General features: G+C 53.4%; 1 protein-coding gene across 1 annotated transcript in view; it reads right to left on the bottom strand.

The window, feature by feature from the left end:
- Positions 1-21,996, bottom strand: part of SND1 (staphylococcal nuclease and tudor domain containing 1) — a 229,722-nt gene that overhangs the window by 190,645 nt on the left and 17,081 nt on the right. The window contains exon 10 of the mRNA XM_056845986.1: positions 14,034-14,147. Coding sequence (XP_056701964.1) covers positions 14,034-14,147 — 114 coding nt within the window. The remainder of the gene's footprint in view (positions 1-14,033; positions 14,148-21,996) is intronic.

The raw sequence follows: 21,996 nt of genomic DNA on the forward strand, positions 1-21,996 counted from the left end.
ATGTTTCAATGATCACCTTAATAATTTTTTCGCTTTAAAAAGACCCCTATTTCACTTTAAAACAGCTTTTTAAAGTTTTGAAATACCAGCGAGTTTTGCCGGCCGCTCTAGGTCGGATCAATCAGGAAGTATTCCGGAAGTTGATTTCACCGTGGACCTTCTACCGCCTCTTCTCGATGGTTGTTCCCTTCAGGAACTATTTCTATGTTGCTCGAGTGCGACGTGTATCCGGTCCTACGAGTTGCTTCCTGTTGTTGTAAGCCAGATGATAGAGAGGGTGGTATAGAGGGTCCTCCGGGTTAAGGAGTTCCTTGCTGCAAACGTGGCTGGAGGACCCCTTTTTTTTCTTTTCTTCTTCCACCGGAAGAAAGAAGTTCACCCTCCCCTTCCCTCAAAAGTGCTTCTCATTGGTGGAAATTTTAGTCCATCTTATAAGAGTCTTTCTAGCTCTTTGTTTTAGTTTAAGCTGATCAACTTGATAAGGCTCCTGCCTCTAATCCGGGTGGATTTTATAGGTAAAACTTATCCAGTTCGATTAAGGGAGGGACAAGGATGCTGGAAATGTCTTCATCTACCCCCCGGTTATTCAGTAACATCAGTAAAAGACGAAGGGTTCTTGCGTACTCACTTGAGCGTCTAGAGGTGAGGTTCTTATCTTAAAGTAGTCCTTATGGTGGTTATAAGGTGGTGGAGGGTAGAGTCTTATGCCGAAGTTGCGTTTTGGCGATTTCTTCCCTAGGTGCCCTCGCAGGACCGGCGTCCAAAACTCCGAGGGACTTAAAGAAGCTCCCTCAGAGTATTTGGGAGGTCAAACTGCTTTTGCGGGCTGCAGGGAGTTCCTGCTATCCGACCCACTTGCAAGGATCGGGTTGGGATGCATATAGCATCCCAAGATTAACGCAAACTTGGATTTCTCCCAGGACAGCCTGGGGAAACGTGGCACTCACCCCAGCGGCACCACCGGAAGTCGGGACCGGTGCTTTTCAACCTGTTCATCAATGACCTGGAGTTGGGGTTAAACAGTGAAGTAGCCAAGTTTGCAGATGACACCAAATTATTTAGGGTGGTTAAAACAAAATCGGACTGAGAAGAGCTCCAGAAGGATCTCTGCGTATTGGAAGAATGGGCATTAAAATGGCAAATGAGATTCAATGTGAGCAAGCATAAAGTGATGCATATTGGGGCAAAAAATCCCAACTTCACATATACACTGATGGGATCTGTGCTGGCAGCAATAGACCAAGAAAGGGATCTTTTTTTTGGGGGGGGGGGGGTGGATAGCTCAATGAAGATGTCAACCCAGTGTGCGGCTGCTATAAAAAAAGCAAATTCCATGCTGGCCATAATTAGATGAGGAATAGAGAATAAAACTGCTGATATACTGTCCTTGTACAAATCTATGGTGAGACCACACTTGGAATACTGTGTACAGTTCTGGTCACCACACCTAAAAAAGGATATTACAGAGCTTGAGAAGGTGCAGAAAAGAGCAACCAAAATGATTAAGGGACTAGAGCAACTGTCCTATGGGGAGCGGTTAGGACGCTTAGGGCTGTTTAGCTTGGAAAGAAGGCGGCTGAGGGGAGACATGATAGAGGTCTATAAAATTATGCATGGTTTGGAGAGAGTGGACAGGGAGATGTTTTTCTCCCTCTCCCATAATACTAGAACACGGGGGCATCTGCTAAAGCTGGAGAGAAAGAGATTCAAAATAGATAAAAGTATTTTTTCACACAATGCATAGTTAAATTGTGGAACTCCCTGCCCCAGGATGTGGTGCTGGCTTCCAGCTTGGAGGGCTTTAAGAGGGGAGTGGACATATTCATGGAGGAGAGGGGTATTCATGGCTATTAGTTAGAATGGATACTAGTCATGCTGCATACCCATTATCTCCAGGATCAGAGGAGCAGGCCTATTATTTTGGGTGCGGTAGAACACAGGCCGGATGCTGCTGCTGCAGTCGCCTTGTTTGTGGCTTCCCAGAGGCACCTGGTTGGCCACTGTGTGGACAGACTGCTGGACTTGATGGACCTTGGTCTGATCCAGCAGGGCCTTTCTTATGTTCTTATGAATTAACCTAATCTTGGTGGCCAGTGACACATCCTTACACTTCGGAATCTTTTCTAGGTCCTTCATGTCTGCCCTTCCCAGTCTCAACCTCCTTCTGATTTCTTGGTTGCAGTCTCCCTTTTGGCTGATTATGGAACCAAGGAATAGAAAGTCTTGAACAATTTCAGTTTCCTCATTGTCAACCTTAAAGTTGAGTAATTCTCCTGCAGCCATTACTTTTGTCTTCGTGATGTTCAGCTGTAGTCCTGCTTTGGCACTTTCTCTTTTAACTTTCAGCAGTAGTAGTTTCAAGTATTCACTATTTTCTGTCAGTAATGTAGTATCATTGGCATATCTCAAATTGTTAATGTTCCTTCCCCGCAATTTTCACTCCACCATCTCAATCATATCCAGCATTCCTAATTTTATGTTCTGAATACAGAGTGAAGAGACAGGGAAATAAAATACACCTTTGCCAATTGGAAACCATTCTGTTTCTCCATATTCTGTCCTAACCATGGCCTCTTCTCCAGAGTACAGGTTGCGCATCTATAGTAGCATTAGCTACTACGGATGTTAGGATGTTATAGTTTGAGACGAAACTGGTCTGTAAAATGAGGACTTTGAGGCACCCTTCCCTAGTTTTAATATTAACGTAACACAAGCACCTGTCCAATTTTGAGCAAATTCACCACTTGACAAAACATAATTATATAATTTTAACAAACGGAGCTCGTTCCTCTTTTACAGCAATGTGGAGTCCATTGATCAGCCTGTCAGGACCGGGGGCTTTCCGGAGCTTCAGATTATTTCATCTACAATTTATCATTTCCTCTATTCGAATACGATTATCCATAAACTTACAATGTTCCTCTGTCAATTCTGGAGGTGCAATCATCTTGAAATAATCTTTAATGTTTGTTTCTTCAACAGTGTCTATCAAGCACAATTTAGAAAGGATTTTTTAAATTCCTCAGTAATTGATTTTTCAGTTCTGATAATTCCCCCCTGCATCATTTGATAATTGCAAATTCATTTTCCCTGGTGGTTTCTCTAACAGTCAAGCTAGAAGTCAAGCCAACTGTTTACCTGCTTTGCCCCCAAATTCAAACCTAATTTCCCTTCTAAATGCAATCTTGCCGCTATATGTGAATCTAGTAGTTTAACTTTCCCTTTTAACGCATCTAGCTCATCTAGTTTTGGCAACACTCTCGTCCTGAATTTGATTACACTGACTGAGGTTTACCATAACAGCCCAATAGTACTCTGACCATCATCATTAGAAGAAATGTCTTATTTCTGGTTTTAACTTGGACACCACTTTTGGGATTTCATAGCAAGGCTGTACTCTAATAACTCTTATTTTAAAACTCATTGAAAGTCCCAGAAAAGATGCAAAACGTGCAAAGATCGTTTACACCAGTTTTAACATTTTTTAAATCTACCTACTAAACTGGAAGAGGCAAACATATAATCAAATACATGAATATGTTCGCATTTCATCCGGGTCTCTTGCATGAAAAGAATACATGCTTTCTTAAGTGTAATCCTAATTCTGTGTCTTTCTTTAGGGCTATTTAACTTAAAATCACTCATGTTTATTCACAATAAATCTGACCAACAATCTAAAGAATTACAGCTGTTAAATATCTATCTTCAATCCTGCTCGTAAGGGTGAGATTGTCTTGCAATGTTACTCTCTCTCTCTGTTTTGAACTTCCAGTTTGACCAATGGAGTTTCATTAGGTGCTTCCGCCACCACTTCAGCTCCGGAGTCCACCACCTATAAAAATTTCCTTGCTTCCTCTACTGCTTATCATAAACAGTTTGCCTTTCACTTTAATCACTGGCTTAAACAGGAAACCCCATTTATATTGCCTGTCTTCCTGTAATAGCCTCTTGGTTAAGAGCCATAAACCTCTCCTTTTCTCAACTGTTTCATTAGTAATACTGCAATCATTGTAAAGTCTTATCAAACTTAGAACGTTCTGCCAGTATTAACTTCCCTGGATCTCCCACTGTAGAGTCTTCACCGTCCCCCTTTTTTCCTTGTCTTATATTCATATCTGGGGTAGAGGAATGGCATCTTCTATCCACAGAGTGGAATGACGGTACGTAACTACTTCACAATGCAAAAAGTCCTCATAATCTATATAGATAGATGTTAATTATAATCTAATCATTTGTGACAAATATTCCAAGTACTACCCTCTTGTACCTGATCTAATGAAGAATGTACACTAATTTCACAATGGGTATAATCAATTCTTACAGAAGTAATGGCAACAGTCTAATGGAGTCAATAACTCTAAAGAAGTGTATTCTTTAATCTAAAGAAGTATAATGTCCAGATCACGCAAAGTGATGGTATCGCTTTACTCTGCTCTGGTTAGACCTCACCTAGAATATTGTGTTCAGTTTCGGGCACCGCAATTTAAGAAAGATGTAGACAAGCTGGAACGTGTCCAGAGGAGGGCAACAAGGATGGTGAGGGGTCTGGAGACCAAGTCCTATGAGGAAAAGTTGAAGGAGCTGGGTATGTTTAGCCTGGAGAGAAGACTGAGAGGGGATATGAGAACCATGTTCAAGTACTTGAAGGGCTGTCATATAGAGGATGGTGCCGAGTTGTTTTCTGTTGCCCCGGAAGGTCGGAGCAGAACCAACGGGTTGAAATTAAATCAAAAAAGAGTTTCTGTCAAGATATTTACCATCTGGGTAAAAATTAAGGGGGAGAAAAATAGTGATGTCATTGTGGGGGTATATTATAGACCACCAAGCCAGACTGAAGAGTTAGATGCTTTCCTGGAACAGATGTCTAAACATTCAAAAAAGAAAGATGTAGTAGTAATGGGAGATTTCAATTATCCTGACATCTGTTGGAAGGCTAACTCTGCCAAAAACAACTAGGCCTGACAAATTCCTCACTTCCCTTGCAGACAACTTCATAGTCCAAAAAGTGGAAGAAGCGACAAGGGGAACAGCCATTTTGGATCTGATCTTAACCAATAATGATGACTTGAAAATATTGTCGAAGGCTTTCACGGTCAGAGTTCATTGGTTCTTGTAGGTTATCCGGGCTGTGTAACCGTGGTCTTGGAATTTTCTTTCCTGACGTTTCGCCAGCAACTGTGGCAGGCATCTTCAGAGTAGTAACACTGAAGGACAGTCTTGGTTTATGGGGTAGAAGGAGTGGGATCTTTGGGTGGGAGTGACCATGTTCTCCTGGAGTTTGTGATACAGCAGAAAGTAGAAGCAAGAAATAGTCAAACATGTATTCTAGACTTTAAGAAAGCTGATTTCTATAAATTTAGGGAACTACTGGGCATGATCCCGTGGGTGAGAATATTGAATGAGAAGGGAATACATGAAGGATGGGAAATTCTAAAAAGGGAGATATTGAAGGCGCAATTTAAATCAATTCCCACGAGGAGAAAAAAAGGTAGAGGTTTGAAGAAACCAGGGTGGATGTCTAAAGAACTTTTGGTTGAGATAGGATTTAAGAAGGGCATGTACAAGAAATGGAAAAAGGGAGAAATCAACAAAGAGGAATTCAAACAAGTAGAAAGTCAGGAAGGCTAAAGAGCAGAATGAGCTCCGGCTAGCCAGGGAAGTTAAAAACAACAAAAAAGGGTTTTTTTTGGTTATGTCCATAACAAAAGGAAGATCAAGATAATGGTTGCGTCACTGCATGGAGAGGATGGTGAGTTATTAACAGGGGAGGCAGAAAAGGCAGAATTACTTAACTCCTATTTTGTATCAGTCTTCTCCCAAAAGGGGAATAGTGCTCAACCTGGGAATAATGGAGCAGAGGATGCAATAGGCCTAGGGGAATTACAGCATAGTATAGAATCTTAGTACGGGAATATCTGGCTACTCTTGATGAATTCAAGTCTCCGGGGCCGGACGAACTGCATCCAAGGGTGTTAAAAGAACTGGCTGAAGTGATTTCAGAACCACTGACAATAATTGGTTCTTGTAGGTTATCCGGGCTGTGTGACAGTGGTCTTGGTATTTTCTTTCCTGACGTTTCTCCAGCAGCTGTGGCAGGCATCTTCAGAGGAGGAACACTGAAGGACAGTGTCTCTCAGTGTCAAGTGTGTAGGAAGAGTAATATATAGTCAGAAAGGGGTTGGGTTTGAGCTGAATCATTGTCCTGCAAAAAGTATCAAAGGTAATGTGCCAATCATTGTCCTGTAAGTATCAAGATAATGTGCTAATGAGGGTGTGGTATGTTAATATGGAACCATTGTATCCTGAAGTGATCTGTTAATGTGTGAAATCCAAGGCTAATCTGCATGGCTATTGTGGACTGTTCCATATTAACATACCACACCCTCATTAGCACATTATCTTGATACTTACAGGACAATGATTGGCACATTATCTTTGATACTTGAAATACATGGTGTCCAGTTCGCGGTGCCCACTGTCCAGGAAAGCATGCAGCTGGCACCTAGGGCAGCCTGCTACCAGAACTTAAGGATGCCCAGTGCATGGCATGGCCCACACTGCACTGCCAATGTGGAGCTGCAGTGGCTCTGAGCACGGCTGACAGGACTTGAACTCGGGGCCAGGCACAGAGCAAAGCACATGCGACAGTGTGCAAGCCGCTGAGTTCCCCAGAAGTCTCCATCAGGCCAGATGTTACAAAATGAAAAAAAGGGGGGAAAGAGGGTTTTTCAGTCATCAAAAAGCTTAAAACTTCTGGCAGGCAAAGACGCCGGTTTCTGGAGTCCAGGGGCCATAAAAACAAAGGGCAGCAGACCAATCAAAGGGGAGATTAGGACTGCGGCGGGGAGGATGGTTGCTATGGAGTTCAGTTGTTTTATGGCTTCACGCTTTTCCAAACTAAGCCAGCGGGAGAAGAGGCAGCCCGTGCCCCTGACCTATTTTGAGGCAAAGGAAGGAAGGCACATTCTAAGCCAGGAGGCCAAAGGATTCGACACGAGGCAAGCGGGGGCTCCTCTTCCACGCAGCCCCATTCCCCCACAGCTCTGCTCACGGGCTGCGGCTGGGCCAAGCCATTGCCACAATTCTTGGAAGCCAAGAAAACCCCCCCCCCAGCCCAAGAACAAAGGGACCATCCAGTCCACCGACCTGCAGAACCCACGTGAGGAAGGCTTCCTGTGCCCCGCACACGGCAGCTCCCCCCCCCGCCCCAGGCCTGGCCCCCAAGGATCCTTCCTTCCCCCCTCCCTGGCCCAGAGAGGCGAGGGGCACCGGAGAGCCTTGTGGGCCAACCCTCCCTTCCCCTGGAGAAAGCCCCCCCCCCCCCGGGCCTCCGGGGCTCAGCCGCGCTTTGAGAGCACTCGGGAATGAGTGCGCACGGCTTCCTGGAAAGCGGATCTGATGGCACTAAAATATTGATGCTGCCGCAGCCCATTCTCCCTCGCTCTCTCTCACACACACACCCCTCACTCCTGAGCCCCTCAACACCCCAGCACTCTGGCGCAGACGGAGCGTGAGTTTATGAGCACTTAGCATTTTCACAGGGTGATGCGCGGCCAAGAGAGCCACACCACGCTGTGAGTCGGCTCACAATCAGCTCGCTTACACTATAAACGGAACAACATCCCGTGATCCTTGTAACAATTTAGTCAAGACGAGATGCTGATCGCTTCATGGCTCTGTCTCTCATTCATCTTTTATTGCTCTGCAAGTTCCTTAATGTCTTTGTGCAACAGCAGCTCTGCATCCAACTGACAGACCGATCCCACCGCCTGCCTGCCAGCAAGGAGCACCGCCAGCCCCACGGAAGCCCCGGCCCGGATACCGGCTCATTGCAGGCAGCCTCTCCACTGCGCCTGACGGGGGGGGGGGCCTCAAGGCCACATCCTGCCCGTGTCCAACTCAGCTGGGACAAGATGCACCTGGGCCCCCGCCTCCCTCAAGAAGGGCACCTGGCTGATGCTTCCCTACAGGAGCAGGCCAAACAGAACAAACGGCAGCGCAAGGAGGCGGCTCCACCGGAGGCATGTGCAGCCCCACCTCTCTCAGAAGCTCCCGCACTCCGGCTGATACACAAAGAAGCCCCCCAACACACAACATCAGACTCGAGGGCCCCCGTTCTCCAGAGGCCCCACGGCAAAGGAAGCCACTCCAGAAGCCTCTGGCATCAGACACTGGGAGCCCCAGGCCGACCCCATGCACAACCCCCCAGAGGAGCGCCATCAGCCTCTGGCAACTCCTCCGTCAGCTGCACTGGAAGCAGCCACAGCCAGGAGCCCCCAAGGCCTTGTGGCCCACACCCCGCACCTCCCAACCACCACTGCCCAAGCAGGGAGGGCTGAAAGCTAGACCCTCAGGTGCCAGGGCTTGCTGAGAGGAGGCGAATCAGGGCCAGGAAAAATGGCCCCTGCACAAGACAGGCAGCTCCCCACCCACCTGCCCCCAACTGCTGCCTGAAGCATCTCATGCCCCAAAGCAGTGGGCGGCGGGGGGGGGGGGAGGTGGCTGGATTGCACACCAGGCCTCTTTTGCGCACAGCCATCTCTCAGGGACTCCTGCCCTCACAGACAGGGAGGCGGGGGGGGCCACGACTCAGAAGCCAAGGCCAGCAGCTCCCCCCAGCCCAGTAACCAGCTAACACTGCTCCCCCCCAAATCTTCCAGTAGGTGCCCAATGCTCAGGGGAAGCAGGGGGGGGGCGATAAACATAAAGGAACAGTCTCCCAAGTTTTCCACTGGAAAAATTTAAACAGTACTGGGTAAAAACAGGAAACACATTTACCTGAATTTTCCCAGTTTTATTTCAGAGCCCCACCATCATCGCTGCCCAATCAAGAACCACGGCTGAAGCCCCGGCCACTGGCTGTTGGGGACACACCAAGGCCCGGCCAGGCCCCGACCCCAGAAACAAGCCCACATCAGAACTAGCCAGGCTTAGGGGTTGCTACTCACCTGCGGGCGGATGGAATAAGCGGCTCGCGTTACTCCAGCGGCAGAAAAGAGAACTGACCCCATACTCGGCACAATTTCATTATGCAAACAGAAAAGGGCAAGAGTCCAGTAGCACCTTAAAGACTAAAAAATATTTTCTGGTAGGGTATGAGCTTTCGTGAGGCACAGCTCGCTTCTTCAGGTATCTGAAAAAGCGAGCTGTGCCTCACACCCTACCAGAAAATATTTTTGTTAGTCTTTAAGGTGCTACTGGACTCTTGCCCTTTTCTACTACTGCAGACAGACTAACACGGCTACCCACTGTGAATTATGCAAACAGAGTGTTAATTCTCTGCTAATAGTGCTAAGGGAAGTTGAGACTTTTAAACCTTTTACACCCTAATGCAAAAGCAGGATTAAGGACAGTCTGCCTGGCCCCATCTTCTCCTCGCCTTTAAGGCAGGCATCCTAGCCAGCTCCCCCCCCCCCCCCAGGTCAGCCTACCATGCTTCCCTCCAGTTCTGAGAAGAGAAAGCTTCTCTCTGTCCAACCAGCCATTCCAAACTGGCTTTTTCTTACTGCTTCTTGACAATGGGGAGGTGGGGGGAGAAATTGTCAGCCAGCGTGGTGTAGTGGTTAAGAGCGGTGGTTTGGAGCGGTGGAGTCTGATCTGGAGAATGCGGATTGATTCCCCACTCCTCCACATGAAGACATCTGGGTGACCTTGGGCTAGTCACAGCTCTCTTAGAGCTCTCTCAGCCCTACCCACTTCACAGGCTGTCTGTTGTGGGGAGGGGAAGGGGAGGTGATTGTAAGCCCGTTTGAGTCTCCCTTAAGTGGTAGAGAAAATCGACATAAAAACCAACTCTTCTACTATTTTTTTTACGTGGGTTTATACAGGGGTGGACCCAGCCTCCTTCGTGGTGCCCTCTGCCCCCCCCCCCCCCACTCAAGCAGGTCTTCTTTTGGACCAGGCTCCAAACTCTGCGAGTTTATTATTTTATTTATTTTATTCAATTTATATCCTGCCTCTTCCCAGCCCAAGTGGGGCTCGGGGCAGCTTCCAACAGTATATGTACACAACAATTAAAGCACAGGCTAAAATGCATGATTAAAACACATACCGTTTAGAAGGCCACCTATTTTCACATTCTGCAAGAGATGTTTTCTCTCAGGGGAGGGGAGCCCATCAGGGTCATGCAGAGGGAGGGGGGCAGTGATCTGCTCTGAGGTCAGTCTTCACGGGGATAGAGAAGAGGGGGTAGAGAAGAGGGGCCAGTGGATAGGGGAGGCCACCCGATCTACTGAACCGTCACTGCCTCAACCACATGCCTGGCAGAACGTCTCCGCCTTACAGGCCCTGAAGTCCCGCAGGGCCCGGGTCTCATCCGACAGACAGGCGGTTCCACCAGGCTGGGGCTAGAGCTGAAGAAGGCCTGGCCCTGGCTGAGGACAGGAATAGACCTGGGGCCAGGGGCCACCAGCAAGCTGTCCTCTGGAGAGCGTAAAGCTCTCTGGAGGGGATATGGGGAGAGGCAGTCCCGCAGATAAAAAAGGTCCCAGTCCATTTAGGGCTTTGAAGGTCAGCACCACCTTGAACCTGATCCGGTGTTCAACCTGGAGCCAGTGCGGCTGGCAGAGCACAGGTTGGAGAGGTGCTCTCCCGCGAGTCCCAGTTAGGACCCGCGCCGCTGCATTCTGGACCAGTTGAAGCTTCCAGAGCAACTTCAAGGGCAGCCCTGCATAGAGCGAGTGACAGTAGCCCAGCCTAGAGATGACCGTCACATCGATCAGGGTGGCCGGGTCAGCACGGGACAGGCAGTGGGGCCCAGCTGCAGGGCGTGACGGAGTTGGAGAAATGCCTCAGCCGGATTTGTGACCTGGACCTCCAACGAAAGGGTGGGGCCTCCACAGGGGCGGAGGGGGAAGGATCCACCGCCTCTTGGATGTATACTCGGTTGTGAACGTCTCCACCCCACAGCTCAAGACGTTCTCAGGGCAGCTCACAGGAAGCCAAAAAAAGGCTGAACCACAATCTCTGCTGCATTTTGATTACCAGACCAGTGAGAATCTGAGAACAGCTTTTTAAAAAGGCAGCAGAGCCCCCCCCCCCCCGGGGCACCACTCCCTTCGGCAGCAATTTCTCAGAACTGCTCACGGAGGCAGCCGCCAGACCTCGGCTGGAAAAGCCTTCTTCAGCAAGGGAAGAGGGGGGACACCTTAGCGAAGGTGATCGAGGGGAGGGGAGCGGAGCTGCAGCAGCTGGACCTGGATTCCTCTGCCCTTGACCTATTTCTGCCTGGCTGCCAGCCCAGATTTGCACCGGTGGCAACTTTGGCTCATCTCCTGGACAATTTCTATCACAGCAAGAAGAGCGGGGGGAGGGGGACCCTTCCGCTCTGGTCCAGTTGGCGTAGGCATTTAAGGGGCAGCTTGAGACTGGCAGGGTCTTTTCTGTCCTGAGGGACAAAGACTCTCTGCCAGAGAAGCTGAGAGGGACATTCGGGGGGGGGGGGGGGCTTGCTCCCTGTGTTCTTCCAACAGACACCTCTGGACACTGAACATCACGCTTGCCAGATGCATCTCTGTGGTCTGACTATGCTGGACCCCCTTTTGGTTGAAGTCACCTGCAGGACCACCTTCTCTGTCCTCATCTGACCTGCTTGTTTCTTGGGTTTTCCATGCCTTCGTTGCTCCGTTTTATGCACTCTTCTAAAATCTTTTGAACACACAGAGACCCGGGAGCCAAGCAGAGCAGAACTCTGAGGAGAGTGACGGGCTGGCGTAGCACGAGCACAAGCCGAAGGTCAGGAAAGACTCCAGACCTTCCTGGGGGGGTGGGGGTGGGACCGAGCATGCAAAGGCCTCCCCCCACCCACAGGGTTTTGCTGGGTCTGGGCGTGTGACCTAGAGGCAGCAGCAGGCGGTGCTGACCCCAAGAGAAGCTCTTCCTCAGGCGTGCCCAGCTGAAAGCTGAACATGCAGCAGTCCCTGGTTACGTGGTAATATCAGCCTCCCTCCTGCACATTTTTCTGAAGGCAAGTCCTTTCTCACTTTCAAAAGCAACCGACAGTTCTCTCAAACCTGGCAAGATAGACTGCTCTTATAAGAGGCATCAACCAGCAGCCTGATTGCCACACTGAAGCTGCCAAACAGATTTCAAAGGCAGCCCCTTGTAAAGCGCAGTACAGTATTCTAGCCTGGATATGATGCGACTATAGCCAAATCTTGCCCTCCAAGGAGAGGACGCAGCAGTGAAAGCTGGGAAAGGGTGCCTGCACGCGTTACAGAGGAAATCTGTGCCTTCACTCGCAGACCAGGAACCAGAAGTGCCCCGAGCGGCGATCTTTCTCCTTCAAGGCAAGCGCAACCCCATCAAGGAGAGGGGGATTCTGCATTCTGACTGGCTGCATAACTGGCCGAGAGCATCTCTCGCCTGGACGGAGCTTCAACCGTTGGCCCTTGGATCTCGCTCATGGCAGCCTTCAGGCCAGAGAGCTTCACAGAATAAATGTCTGCTGCGTCAGCCGATGCCGGCAGAAGAGGAAGGAGCGGTTGGAGCAGCCTCGGCACGGAAGCACCGATGACCCTTCTCACTCCAGACTCACCCCTCCTGGGCAGTCTCTGCCGGAAGTTTCACAGAACCACTCACAAACGTTAGGGGGCAAGACCCAGCCCCCCGGGGAGATCCCACGGCTCAGGCACCCCAGGGGGGGCTCCAGCCCCACTTCCTGCCACCGGTCGCCAAGACCTGGAGGGGGGGAGAACCACAGGGGCCCAGAACTGCCAGCCCCTCACTCATCCCAGCCAGCCAGTCCAAAAGGAGATGACGGGAGAGGGTACCACCAGTCAGAGAGAGCCAAGAAAAGCAGGGCCACACTCCCCTGCCCCACTCCCAGTAAAGGGGGCCTCTTACACTGTCCCAGACACAGGACAAAGCCAGACCAAAACAGCCTAGAAGGCAATGCATCTCATCCAAGATCTGGATGCCGTTCCAGCTACGCTTAAGCCAAACACCTCCCTGGGAGGCAGGAGAGCCTTCTGTCAAGTTACAAAAAAGCTTCAAAAACAAAGGACTAGGAAAAGAGGAGAACCCCCCAAGTGCGTGATCTGTTTCACCTTCTGTGATTCCACGTTTGTGTCGGTACACAACCCTTAAGCACACGAAGCCCAGCCGCTCGGTCCGTCACCTGCTGTCTCTGGTGCTGAACTGACAGCCCTCCCTCCCGCGGGGAATCTGAGCCAGAGAGCGCACAACGGGGGGGGGGGGGCGCCAGTGCTCAGGCCCTGAGGCACGGAGCAAACACCTCCCTTCACGGAGGCTGAGCCCCATCGGCTCAGCACTGCCCATTGCGGAACAGCAGCACAAGCAGGCTGAAATGAATGGAAAGGGGACCAGGTGTGACCTCACCCACCGCAGCTTGTGATAGGCAGGACCCCACGTCAAAGGCACCCTGATCAAACGCTTCAAAATCCTGCAGCCACACGCATGGACACACACGTTTTCAAACTCGGCCTCTCATCCCCTGGAACATCAAGCAAACCACTGAATTGCGTATCAGCCCCTTGAACTCGCTACCAGAGCAGACGACGCCACCCTACTTCTCCTTGGCAGGAAAGGCAGGTCTGCATTCACCCAGCATCCCATCTCCCCCCACCCCCCTCCCCCACTGACAGACAGAACAGCGAGTGGTTTCCCACACTCTGGGTTTGTGCCGGCAGAGCACAAGAGCATTCTTCCTCGGAACGACGGCGCTGTGACCCAAAGGCTTCTGCAGTTTACCGTGGGAAAAGCTGCTCTGAGCAGAGGCCGACAGAGAAACAGGGGGCACAAAGGTCTGCCGCCTTTCCTTCAGAAACCGATTATGTAGCTCCAAGGCCGGCCAGCAGTCTTCACGCAGAAGGGGAGGGGGAAGGCAGAGAAAGGCGGCCCCCTGACCAATCCAGGCCATCCGGTGGGCTCACGCCTGTTCTGCCCCCAGGCTCCCAGCAGGGCCCACTCTGGAGCCCGGGGCGGGGGGGGGGGATTCTGAACCAGCCAACGGCCATCGCAACTCGGCCAGGCCATTCCCACACACAACCCACCTGCGGCAGCCGGGGCCTTACCTGAGTGCTTTCGCCTTCTAGTCTAGGTGGACGGATGCTGGAGAGGTGAACTGTCTTACAGTCCCCGGAGTTGAGTTTCACTACAATGGCGTCTGCATTAAGCACCTGCATCACCTGAGAAGACAGAGAGGAACAGGTACCAGAGGTGAAGATCTGCTTCGAGTACCAGAGGCCATCAAGCTGCTAATAGCTGTGCCAGGACAGCCTCCCCCACCCCACCCCCAATGGCCAAAGAGACCCACCTGCCGCATTCCCAGGCAGAGCCCCACCTGCCTTCCTCCCCACCTCTCTATTAACAAGGAACTAGTAGAGGCCACCTGCTGCCCCTTCAGCAGCGGGGCTTCTGAACACACCACCCTCTCTCTTGCACACACACCCTCACCACCATCCCCGGCCAAGGAGCGTCCGCCCCGTTCTGACCCAGGGAGGGCAGCATTGTCAACTTGAACCACCAGCTGCTCCCTAAAGACTCAAGACAGAGACGTCCTGCCTAGGCCTGTACGCGAGACCCTTTCTAAGGGGACACACGTGCCAGTGCAGAACCTCGACCTTCCTGGGCTTTCCCACACTGTGAAGCCCTCCCACAAAACACATCTGGGAAGGTCCAGGCGTCTGCCGGCTGAAAGCAGAGCACGTCAAAGGAAAGCAGGGCAACAAAGCATCACGCCCCAGCTGCTATGGACTTCAAGGAGGCCTCAAGGGGAGGAAAGCACAGACAGACAGACAGACAGAGAGAGAGACAGAGAGAGAGAGACAGAGAGAGAGAGAGACAGACAGAGAGACAGAGACAGACAGAGAGACAGAGACAGAGAGACAGACAGAGACAGAGAGAGAGTGAGTGCCAGGCTGTGGAGACAGGACATCCAAGCGCAGATCAATTGTCTGGGAAGTGATTCGGTATCCTTGGGCACCTCTAGCACGGGGAATCTCGAAGGCCAGTCTGAGTTCCGTGGGCTGGAAGGTTCTCTGATTTACTGGAGGTCCAACAGCAAGGACTCCAAGGCTCCCCAGAACCCCGGCTTTTATCAGCAGGGCTTAAGAGGAGGTCAGGATCTCCCCCCTTGCACGTGCACACCTCTTGGGCCCACAGATCCCCTCCCTCCCAGCTCCCAGGAGCCACACCCTCCTCCACCAGGATTTGGCTGGCTAGTCTCCCGTGGAGCAGCAGCATCGCAAGCCTATGTCAGCAGGCCCTGCCAGATGCCACCACCCCAAGCAGGCTCAGGAGGCCGTCACTCTGACCGGGTCAGCCAGCCGCTCAGCGCCCGCCTTCTTGCCCTGGCAGTCAGCGCGCCTCAGGCAGCAAGACAGGCTCATCCCCTGCTCCCTCGCCCAGAAAAGCTGCTCCCTCTTTTGCCACCAGCTCAAACCTTTGCTCTGTCGCCCGTAAGGAAGGCACTCCCATTGCCTGCACCCCCAGGTGGCATCCGACCGCCAGCAGCCAGGCACAAATGTCAACATAAAAGACTTCTTCTGCTAAAAGGGGCACAGCCCATGCCCAGCACAGCACGCCAGGCAGGGGCACACGTGGGGTGCCGAGCAAGCCTCCCTCTCCGGGCAAGAGAGGCAAGCCTTTCCCCTGCCCTGCGGGAGGCCCCAAGTCGGGCCAGACTCTGCAGAGGCCATTGGGAAGAGCAGCCGCTCTCCGCACTGCTGCCTCAGAATACGCGCCCCCCCTTCCCCACTACAAGCCAAGCCAGAGGGGCCCCGGCAGGGCCGGGGCAAAGGGCAGACACTTGTGTGTGGCCACTGTCCGGCCGCTGCCGATACCCCAGAGGGCCAGAGCACCAGCCGATGCGCTCAGAATACCACACCTCCAGCGTATGGAGATGTGGCGGAAGGGGGCTTGAGCCGCGGCCATAAAGGGGGGAGGCCGTTTTTCCTCCACTCCTGCAGCAGACCGCCCACCCCCACCCTCGTGGCTCCCGGTGGACATTTTGGGCTCCAGAGGGAAAGGGAAGCAAGAACGCTGCACACGCCCCAGGTGGAGATCCCCCTCCTGTCTGGGGAAACACCTGTTGGATCCAGCACAGAGCTGCCAGGTGGCTAAGAGTGTCAGACGAGGATCCGGGAGGGCCAGGGTCAACCCTTCCCCCCCCCCCCGCCACAGAAGCTCACTGGGTGATCTTGGGCCAGTCGCTCACTCTCAGCCACATCTACCTCACAGGGTTGTTGTGAGAATAAAATGATGGAAACTGCTTTGGACCCCCACTGGGAAGAAAAGTGGGGTATAAACAAAGTAAGTAAATTCTTTATGAATTCCATCTATTAGCACCTTAAAAAAAGCATTCTGCCACACCTCCACTGGGGTAGTTCCTGGTATGAGGTGGAGGGGAAACCTCTCCCAGGACGGAATTCCCATCCCTCCCCTGCTAAGTGAACTCCCACCCCCTCCTGGAAAGGCCTCCAGGCAGCCACGGCGCTCAGCTGCAGCAGCCTGCCTCCACGTGGGCGCCGCCGGAAGAGCCCCTCGGCAGCTGCCGGGCCAAGCTGCAAGCAAAGACGTCTCCGCTCGAGACCCCCCCTGCACTTGGGCTGAAGAGCAGAGGTGCTGGGGGTTTCAAAACAGCCTCTTCTCAACTCTCCTGTCAGCTCTTGTTACAGCCACTGCCGGTCTGAGTAGACAATCCTGACTGTGATGGACTAAGGATCTGATTCAGTATAAGGCAGCTTCATGTGTGGCACATGCTGTCACCAAGACGGAGCATGAGTCTAACCTGCCCCGATGGGCAGGGCCGCTATGAGCTCGTGGACAGAGAAAGGTCTTTCTCGGCACCTGCAACTCGAGACCTTCCCTTCCCTGGAGACGCCTGGATTCAGCCGGGAATGAACAAACAAGCACACGTTGACCGGACCGCCAACAGAGCCCGACCGGCACAGCAGGGCCCCCAACAGCTTCCTCTGTCTGTACGAAGACATACAGGGGCAGGAAATCCGTCCCCCCCCCTCCTGGAGGGAGCCCCTAGTGGTCAGAGTGTCAGACTGGCATCTGGGAGACTCAGGATGCAACCTGCCACTGGGTGACTTTGGGCCAGTTACCTACTCTTGGTTTAGCCTACCTCACAGGGTTGTTGTGAGGATAAAATGGAGGGGAGAAGAATGACGGAAGCCCCTTTGGGTCTCCACTGAGGAAAAACGAGGGATATAAATTAAACTAATAGATGAATAAAATAATATTCCTTCTCTCCCCCACCCTGCCCAATAATCTCAGGATGCCTCACTAAGGGGAAAACATTAAAAAGGAAGCCAGATGTCATGGGACTGTATAGAATTTGGGAGGGGGGGTCACAAGCTAACAGGGAGATTTTGTTTTATTTATTATTGTGGTTCAAGACAGCTGACAATTAGATTAAAAACCCTAAATACAAGGAAACTCCTCTAAGCCCCTCCCCAAGAAAATGCCAACAGTTTAATGCCCCCTCCCTTAAAAGCCCTTGCAAAGAAAAGGACTTCCCAGTGCCTGCTAACAACTTCCAAAAATGCTGCCCTCCTCACCTCCCCCGGGGCCCCCAGCTGCACAAGCTGGGAGCCATGACACTAAAGAGGGGGGGTCTCCTTGATGCCAAACAGGCCACATACAACTAGGGAACAAGAAGAAGGTGAGCTGACACCCTGGCTAGGAGGGCAACTACTGTTGTACAGCTTAGAATCCCCACTTTGTGCTCAGAGACGACCGTCCGCTGGGTCCTGTCACCAGTGCGAAGAGCCGAGCGCTCTCTGGGGCAGAGTTGGGGATGGCCCTTCCTCACCCCCCCTCCTCCACCGCCTGCCAAGAACAGCAACCCCCGCCACGGTTGAGGGCTCTGTTCGCGCTGCATGCGCTCGCCCCGTTTCAACAGCCTGACGTGCAGACGCGGCAATTTTGCACCAGCTCCACCTGCACCAGGCTCAAACCCCGGCCCCCTCCTCAGGCGCAAAGGCTCCCCTGAGCACATCATGAAGACGGGATGCGCGCTGATGGAGCCCCTTCAGCAGGAGGCTTCTAAAGAGCAGCGGCTGTGCGTGCGCTCATTTGCGCTCTCGGGCACTCAGACATTCCTCCTGATTTTCCTTGTCACTGCAAATTCACCGTGAAGCAGAGAGGGACCCAACGTTGACGTTCGGAAATGAGGCCACCCAAGGGCTTTGCGAGACGTCTTCTTCAGCTGCCGGCCTTGCCTGATCGCTGCGAGCCGTTTCGAAAATCAAGGCAGGCAGCCACCCGACACGTGAGAGGCAGAGCAGACGTGCAGCACTTGAACGCAATGCCCCATGACCCCATAGCCCAGTCACAGACCCCCCCTCCCCGAGGGGACTCCCACAGCAAGATATACGCACACACACTGATGTATTCGGACACAAAAGGGCCACTTGGCAACCAACAGACCTCCCCCACTCCACCCCAGCTGCAGAACTCAACCTAGAGGGGTGGCGTGGTCAACCACACGGCTGGCGGCTTGCAGAAAGTAAGAACAGGCATCGGGGGGAGCGGGGGGAGCTCAGGGAAATGGAAGCGCCCTCACAGAAGCCTGGGGGTGCCTGAAAGATGAGTGGACTCTGCCCCACAAGCTTCCCCAGCCCACCAGCCCCTCTCCCCACCCTGCCCCAGTCACTGAGAACAGCACCAACAACAGTCACGTGGAGCTGTGGGAAGGTAGGGTCATGGGGGGTGGGGGCCCTCCCCAGAGGCTGAAGCCAGGGCCTTGCCTTCCCCCACCCCCCAACCGGCAGCACAGCCGCCTGATGGATGCCCCAGCGGCAGGCTGTGCCGTGGCCAGCTCCCCTCTCCTCCAGGGTGGGGTGCTCCTGCCAGCTCTGTGAGTGGCGGGGGGGGGGGGGAGAGCCGGCCCGGCGCTCGCCAGAGGGACCAGATGGCAGAAAAGAGCTGTCCTCAGCAGAAGCGCCAGGGAGGAGGGCGCCAAGCAGGCACACCGTGGCAGGAAGGAAAGCGTCAGGCAAAGGTTCAGCTAATCGTTGTGAAGGTGACAGGCTGCCCGGCTAAGCCGAGGAGACAGGAGGGCCTCTCAGCCAGTGCGGAGCTGCCGAGACTGCTTGCGAAGCACAGCCGGTGCCCGCGCCGGCCCACCCTCCCATCACCGGCTCCTCAAGAGCACAGGTGCCAACACGAAGCCTCTGGAAAGTGAGGCCCTGCGCCTAGAGCGAGGGGCACACCTTGGCCTCAATTGCTGGCAGCGCTTCCTCTGCGGGGGGTGGGGGAGGGCGAGCAGCAGCACCCCCACACGGAAGCCGTGGAGGAGGGGGGCAACGGATGACATCGCCCGACAGAAGCCCCGCACAGGCCAGGCCTGATCGAGAGAAGGAACAGCTTCCCTTCCCCTCAGCAAGCACAGCCACAGCCCAAGATGGAAACTCTGGAGGCCAGAACGGGCCCTCGCCCAGCGAGACACACGCACACGGCACGTCCCCCCAGCTCCAGCCAAAGGAGGAAGCCAGCACCACCAGCCCCGCGGGGGGGGCATTCCTCAACGTGCCAAACTGGGCGGGCTCTGAGGAACGCCGCTGCATGTCAACCGCCAGCGAGAACTGGCACACAGCATCCGCTGGAGCCGCAAGGCCCAGGCCATCCTCATTGGGTCCTGGAGCAGATGCGCGCCCGGCTCAGGCTGGCTAGGCTTTGGCCAGAGACATATGCGATCGCTGGCTGCGCTGGAGGACTGCAAGCAAAGCGGTTCGGCTTCATTTCAAAGCCACAGGAGGAGGAGGAGGAGGGAGGCCGTCAGCGCCAAAGCCCTCAGCCCTCCCCCACCTGACCCACCTTCAGGCCCTGCACCTCCAGCCGAGGCAAGCACAAAACACGCTCCCACCACCCAGAAGGCAGAAAACACGGAAAGCCCGGTCTCAGGCAGGGGAAGAGGAAGAAGAAGAAACACAAGCTACGCTTGCAGAGCCTCTGCGACATCCTGGGCAAGCGTAGCTGGGGCTCAGTGGCACCCCCGTGCCCCCCGTCTATGGTGCAACAGGCCAAAGGAAGCCATTCCAAGCCACCCAGCCGGCCACTTAAAACCTCTTGGACAGAAGGGCCGGTAAAGACTAAGAACCAAGATTTGCACATACGAAGCGACAGAACAGCCGACCCACAAGACCAAACAAAGGCCCCCGCCCAGTCCAGCAGCCCAGTCCAAGCAGCCAGCCAGCCCGTTGCGCACTCACGCCCGCCGACAGACCCAGCCACTGAGAGGCATCACCTTGCGTTCGTCACAGGAGCGCCCAGACTTCTGTCCTGACTCTGCTGCACTCTGTGGACCCCACGACTCAAAAGCCCACATTCAAACGTTCTGAGAAACAAAGGAAGCTCCAGCGGCTTCCATGCCCTCTTTCCTCCTTAAAAGCCACCCCCCCAGCATTTTCACCTGTCACATAGGGACTGAGCAGCCCAGCCAAGTCACCACGCGCTGCAGCAAACCCAGAGGCTTCTGGGAGCCCCCCGCAGCTGCAGCCGAGCGGTGCTGAATCACACAGAGCCAAGGGGGGCAGGGGAGACCTCGGGAACCAGCAGATCTCCAGGAGGAACAAGCTGCTGCCCAGAGACGGAGGAACCTGCCCTACCCAGTGGGGAAGGGACAGGCACCGGGGGCAGAGGCCCTCTGGCGCTCGGCATGGCACCGCGACAGCCCCATGGCTCGCCCCGCTTTGCTGGGCTGCTGACGAGAGGTAAGCAGAAGTCCCTGCCCTGGCCAGCATGCCAAACCCATCACGGGAAGCACGCCTGGCCTTGTGGGAAGGGTCCTTGAGCCCTGGCTTGGATGGCCTCAGCTAGCCCAATCTCAATAGATCTTGGGAGTTAAGCAGCGTAGGTAAAGGTAGCCCCCTGTGCAAGCACCGGGTCATTCCTGACCCATGGGTTGACATCACATCCCGACGTTTACTAGGCAGACTTTGTTTACAGGGTGGCTTGCCAGTGCCTTCCCGAGTCATCTTCCCTTTACCCCCAGCAAGCTGGGTACTCATTTTACCAACCTTGGAAGGATGGAAGGCTGCGTCAACCTTGAGCCGGCTACCCGAAACCGACTTCCGTCGGGATCGAACTCAGGTCATGAGCAGAGCTCTTGACTGCAGTACTGCAGGCAAGTCCCGGGTCTTGACACAGAGGCGGGCAACGCCAAACCACCTCTAAACATCTCTTGCCTTGAAAACTCCACGAGGGGTCACCCTAAGTCAGCTGCAACTTGGATGGCCAAAAAAAGGTTCCTAGAAAGCAGACGGGGGAGTCGGGGCGCGTTCCAAGGAGCCCCACTGCCCACTTCAGCACCTCCATCCAAATCTCCCTTCGCAGGCGAGAAGCGCAAAGCCCCCCCCCCCCACCGTCCTGAGGCCCAGCAGGGCGGACCAACAGCGCCACCTAGTGGCCATTTCTAAAGCGCTCTTTCGGGCAATCACTGGGTGGTTAACACAAAAAGGGATTGTGAAGAGCTCTAAAAGAACATAAGAAAGGCCCTGCTGGACCCAGGCCCATCAAGTCCAGCAGTCTGTTGACACCGTGGCCAACCAGGTGCCTCCAGGAAGCCCACAAGCAAGGCGACTGCAGCAGCACCATCCTGCCTGTGTTCCACAGCTCCTAATATAATGGGCATGCTCCTCTGATCCTGGAGAGAATAGGGATGCATCATGACTAGTAGCCATGGATATCCCTCTCCTCCATGAACATGTCCACAATCCTCTTAAAGCCTTCCAAGTTGGCAGCCATCACCACATCCTGGGGCAGGGAGTTCCACCATTTAACTATGTGTTGTGTGAAGAAACACTTCCTTTTCTCTGTGGTGTTGGTATCTGAAGAAGTGAGCTGTGGAGGTATCTGAAGAAGTGAGCTGTGGCTCACGAAAGCTCATACCCTGCCAGAAAATATTTTTGTTAGTCTTTAAGGTGCTACTGGACTCTTGCTCTTTTCTATTCCTTTTCTCTGTTTCGAATCTCTCACTCTCCAGCAGATGATCCCGCCTTCTAGTATTATGGGAGAGGGAGAAAA

This window comes from Euleptes europaea, chromosome 3 (genome assembly GCF_029931775.1).
Source record: "Euleptes europaea isolate rEulEur1 chromosome 3, rEulEur1.hap1, whole genome shotgun sequence".
NCBI classification, from domain to species: Eukaryota; Metazoa; Chordata; class Lepidosauria; order Squamata; family Sphaerodactylidae; genus Euleptes; species Euleptes europaea.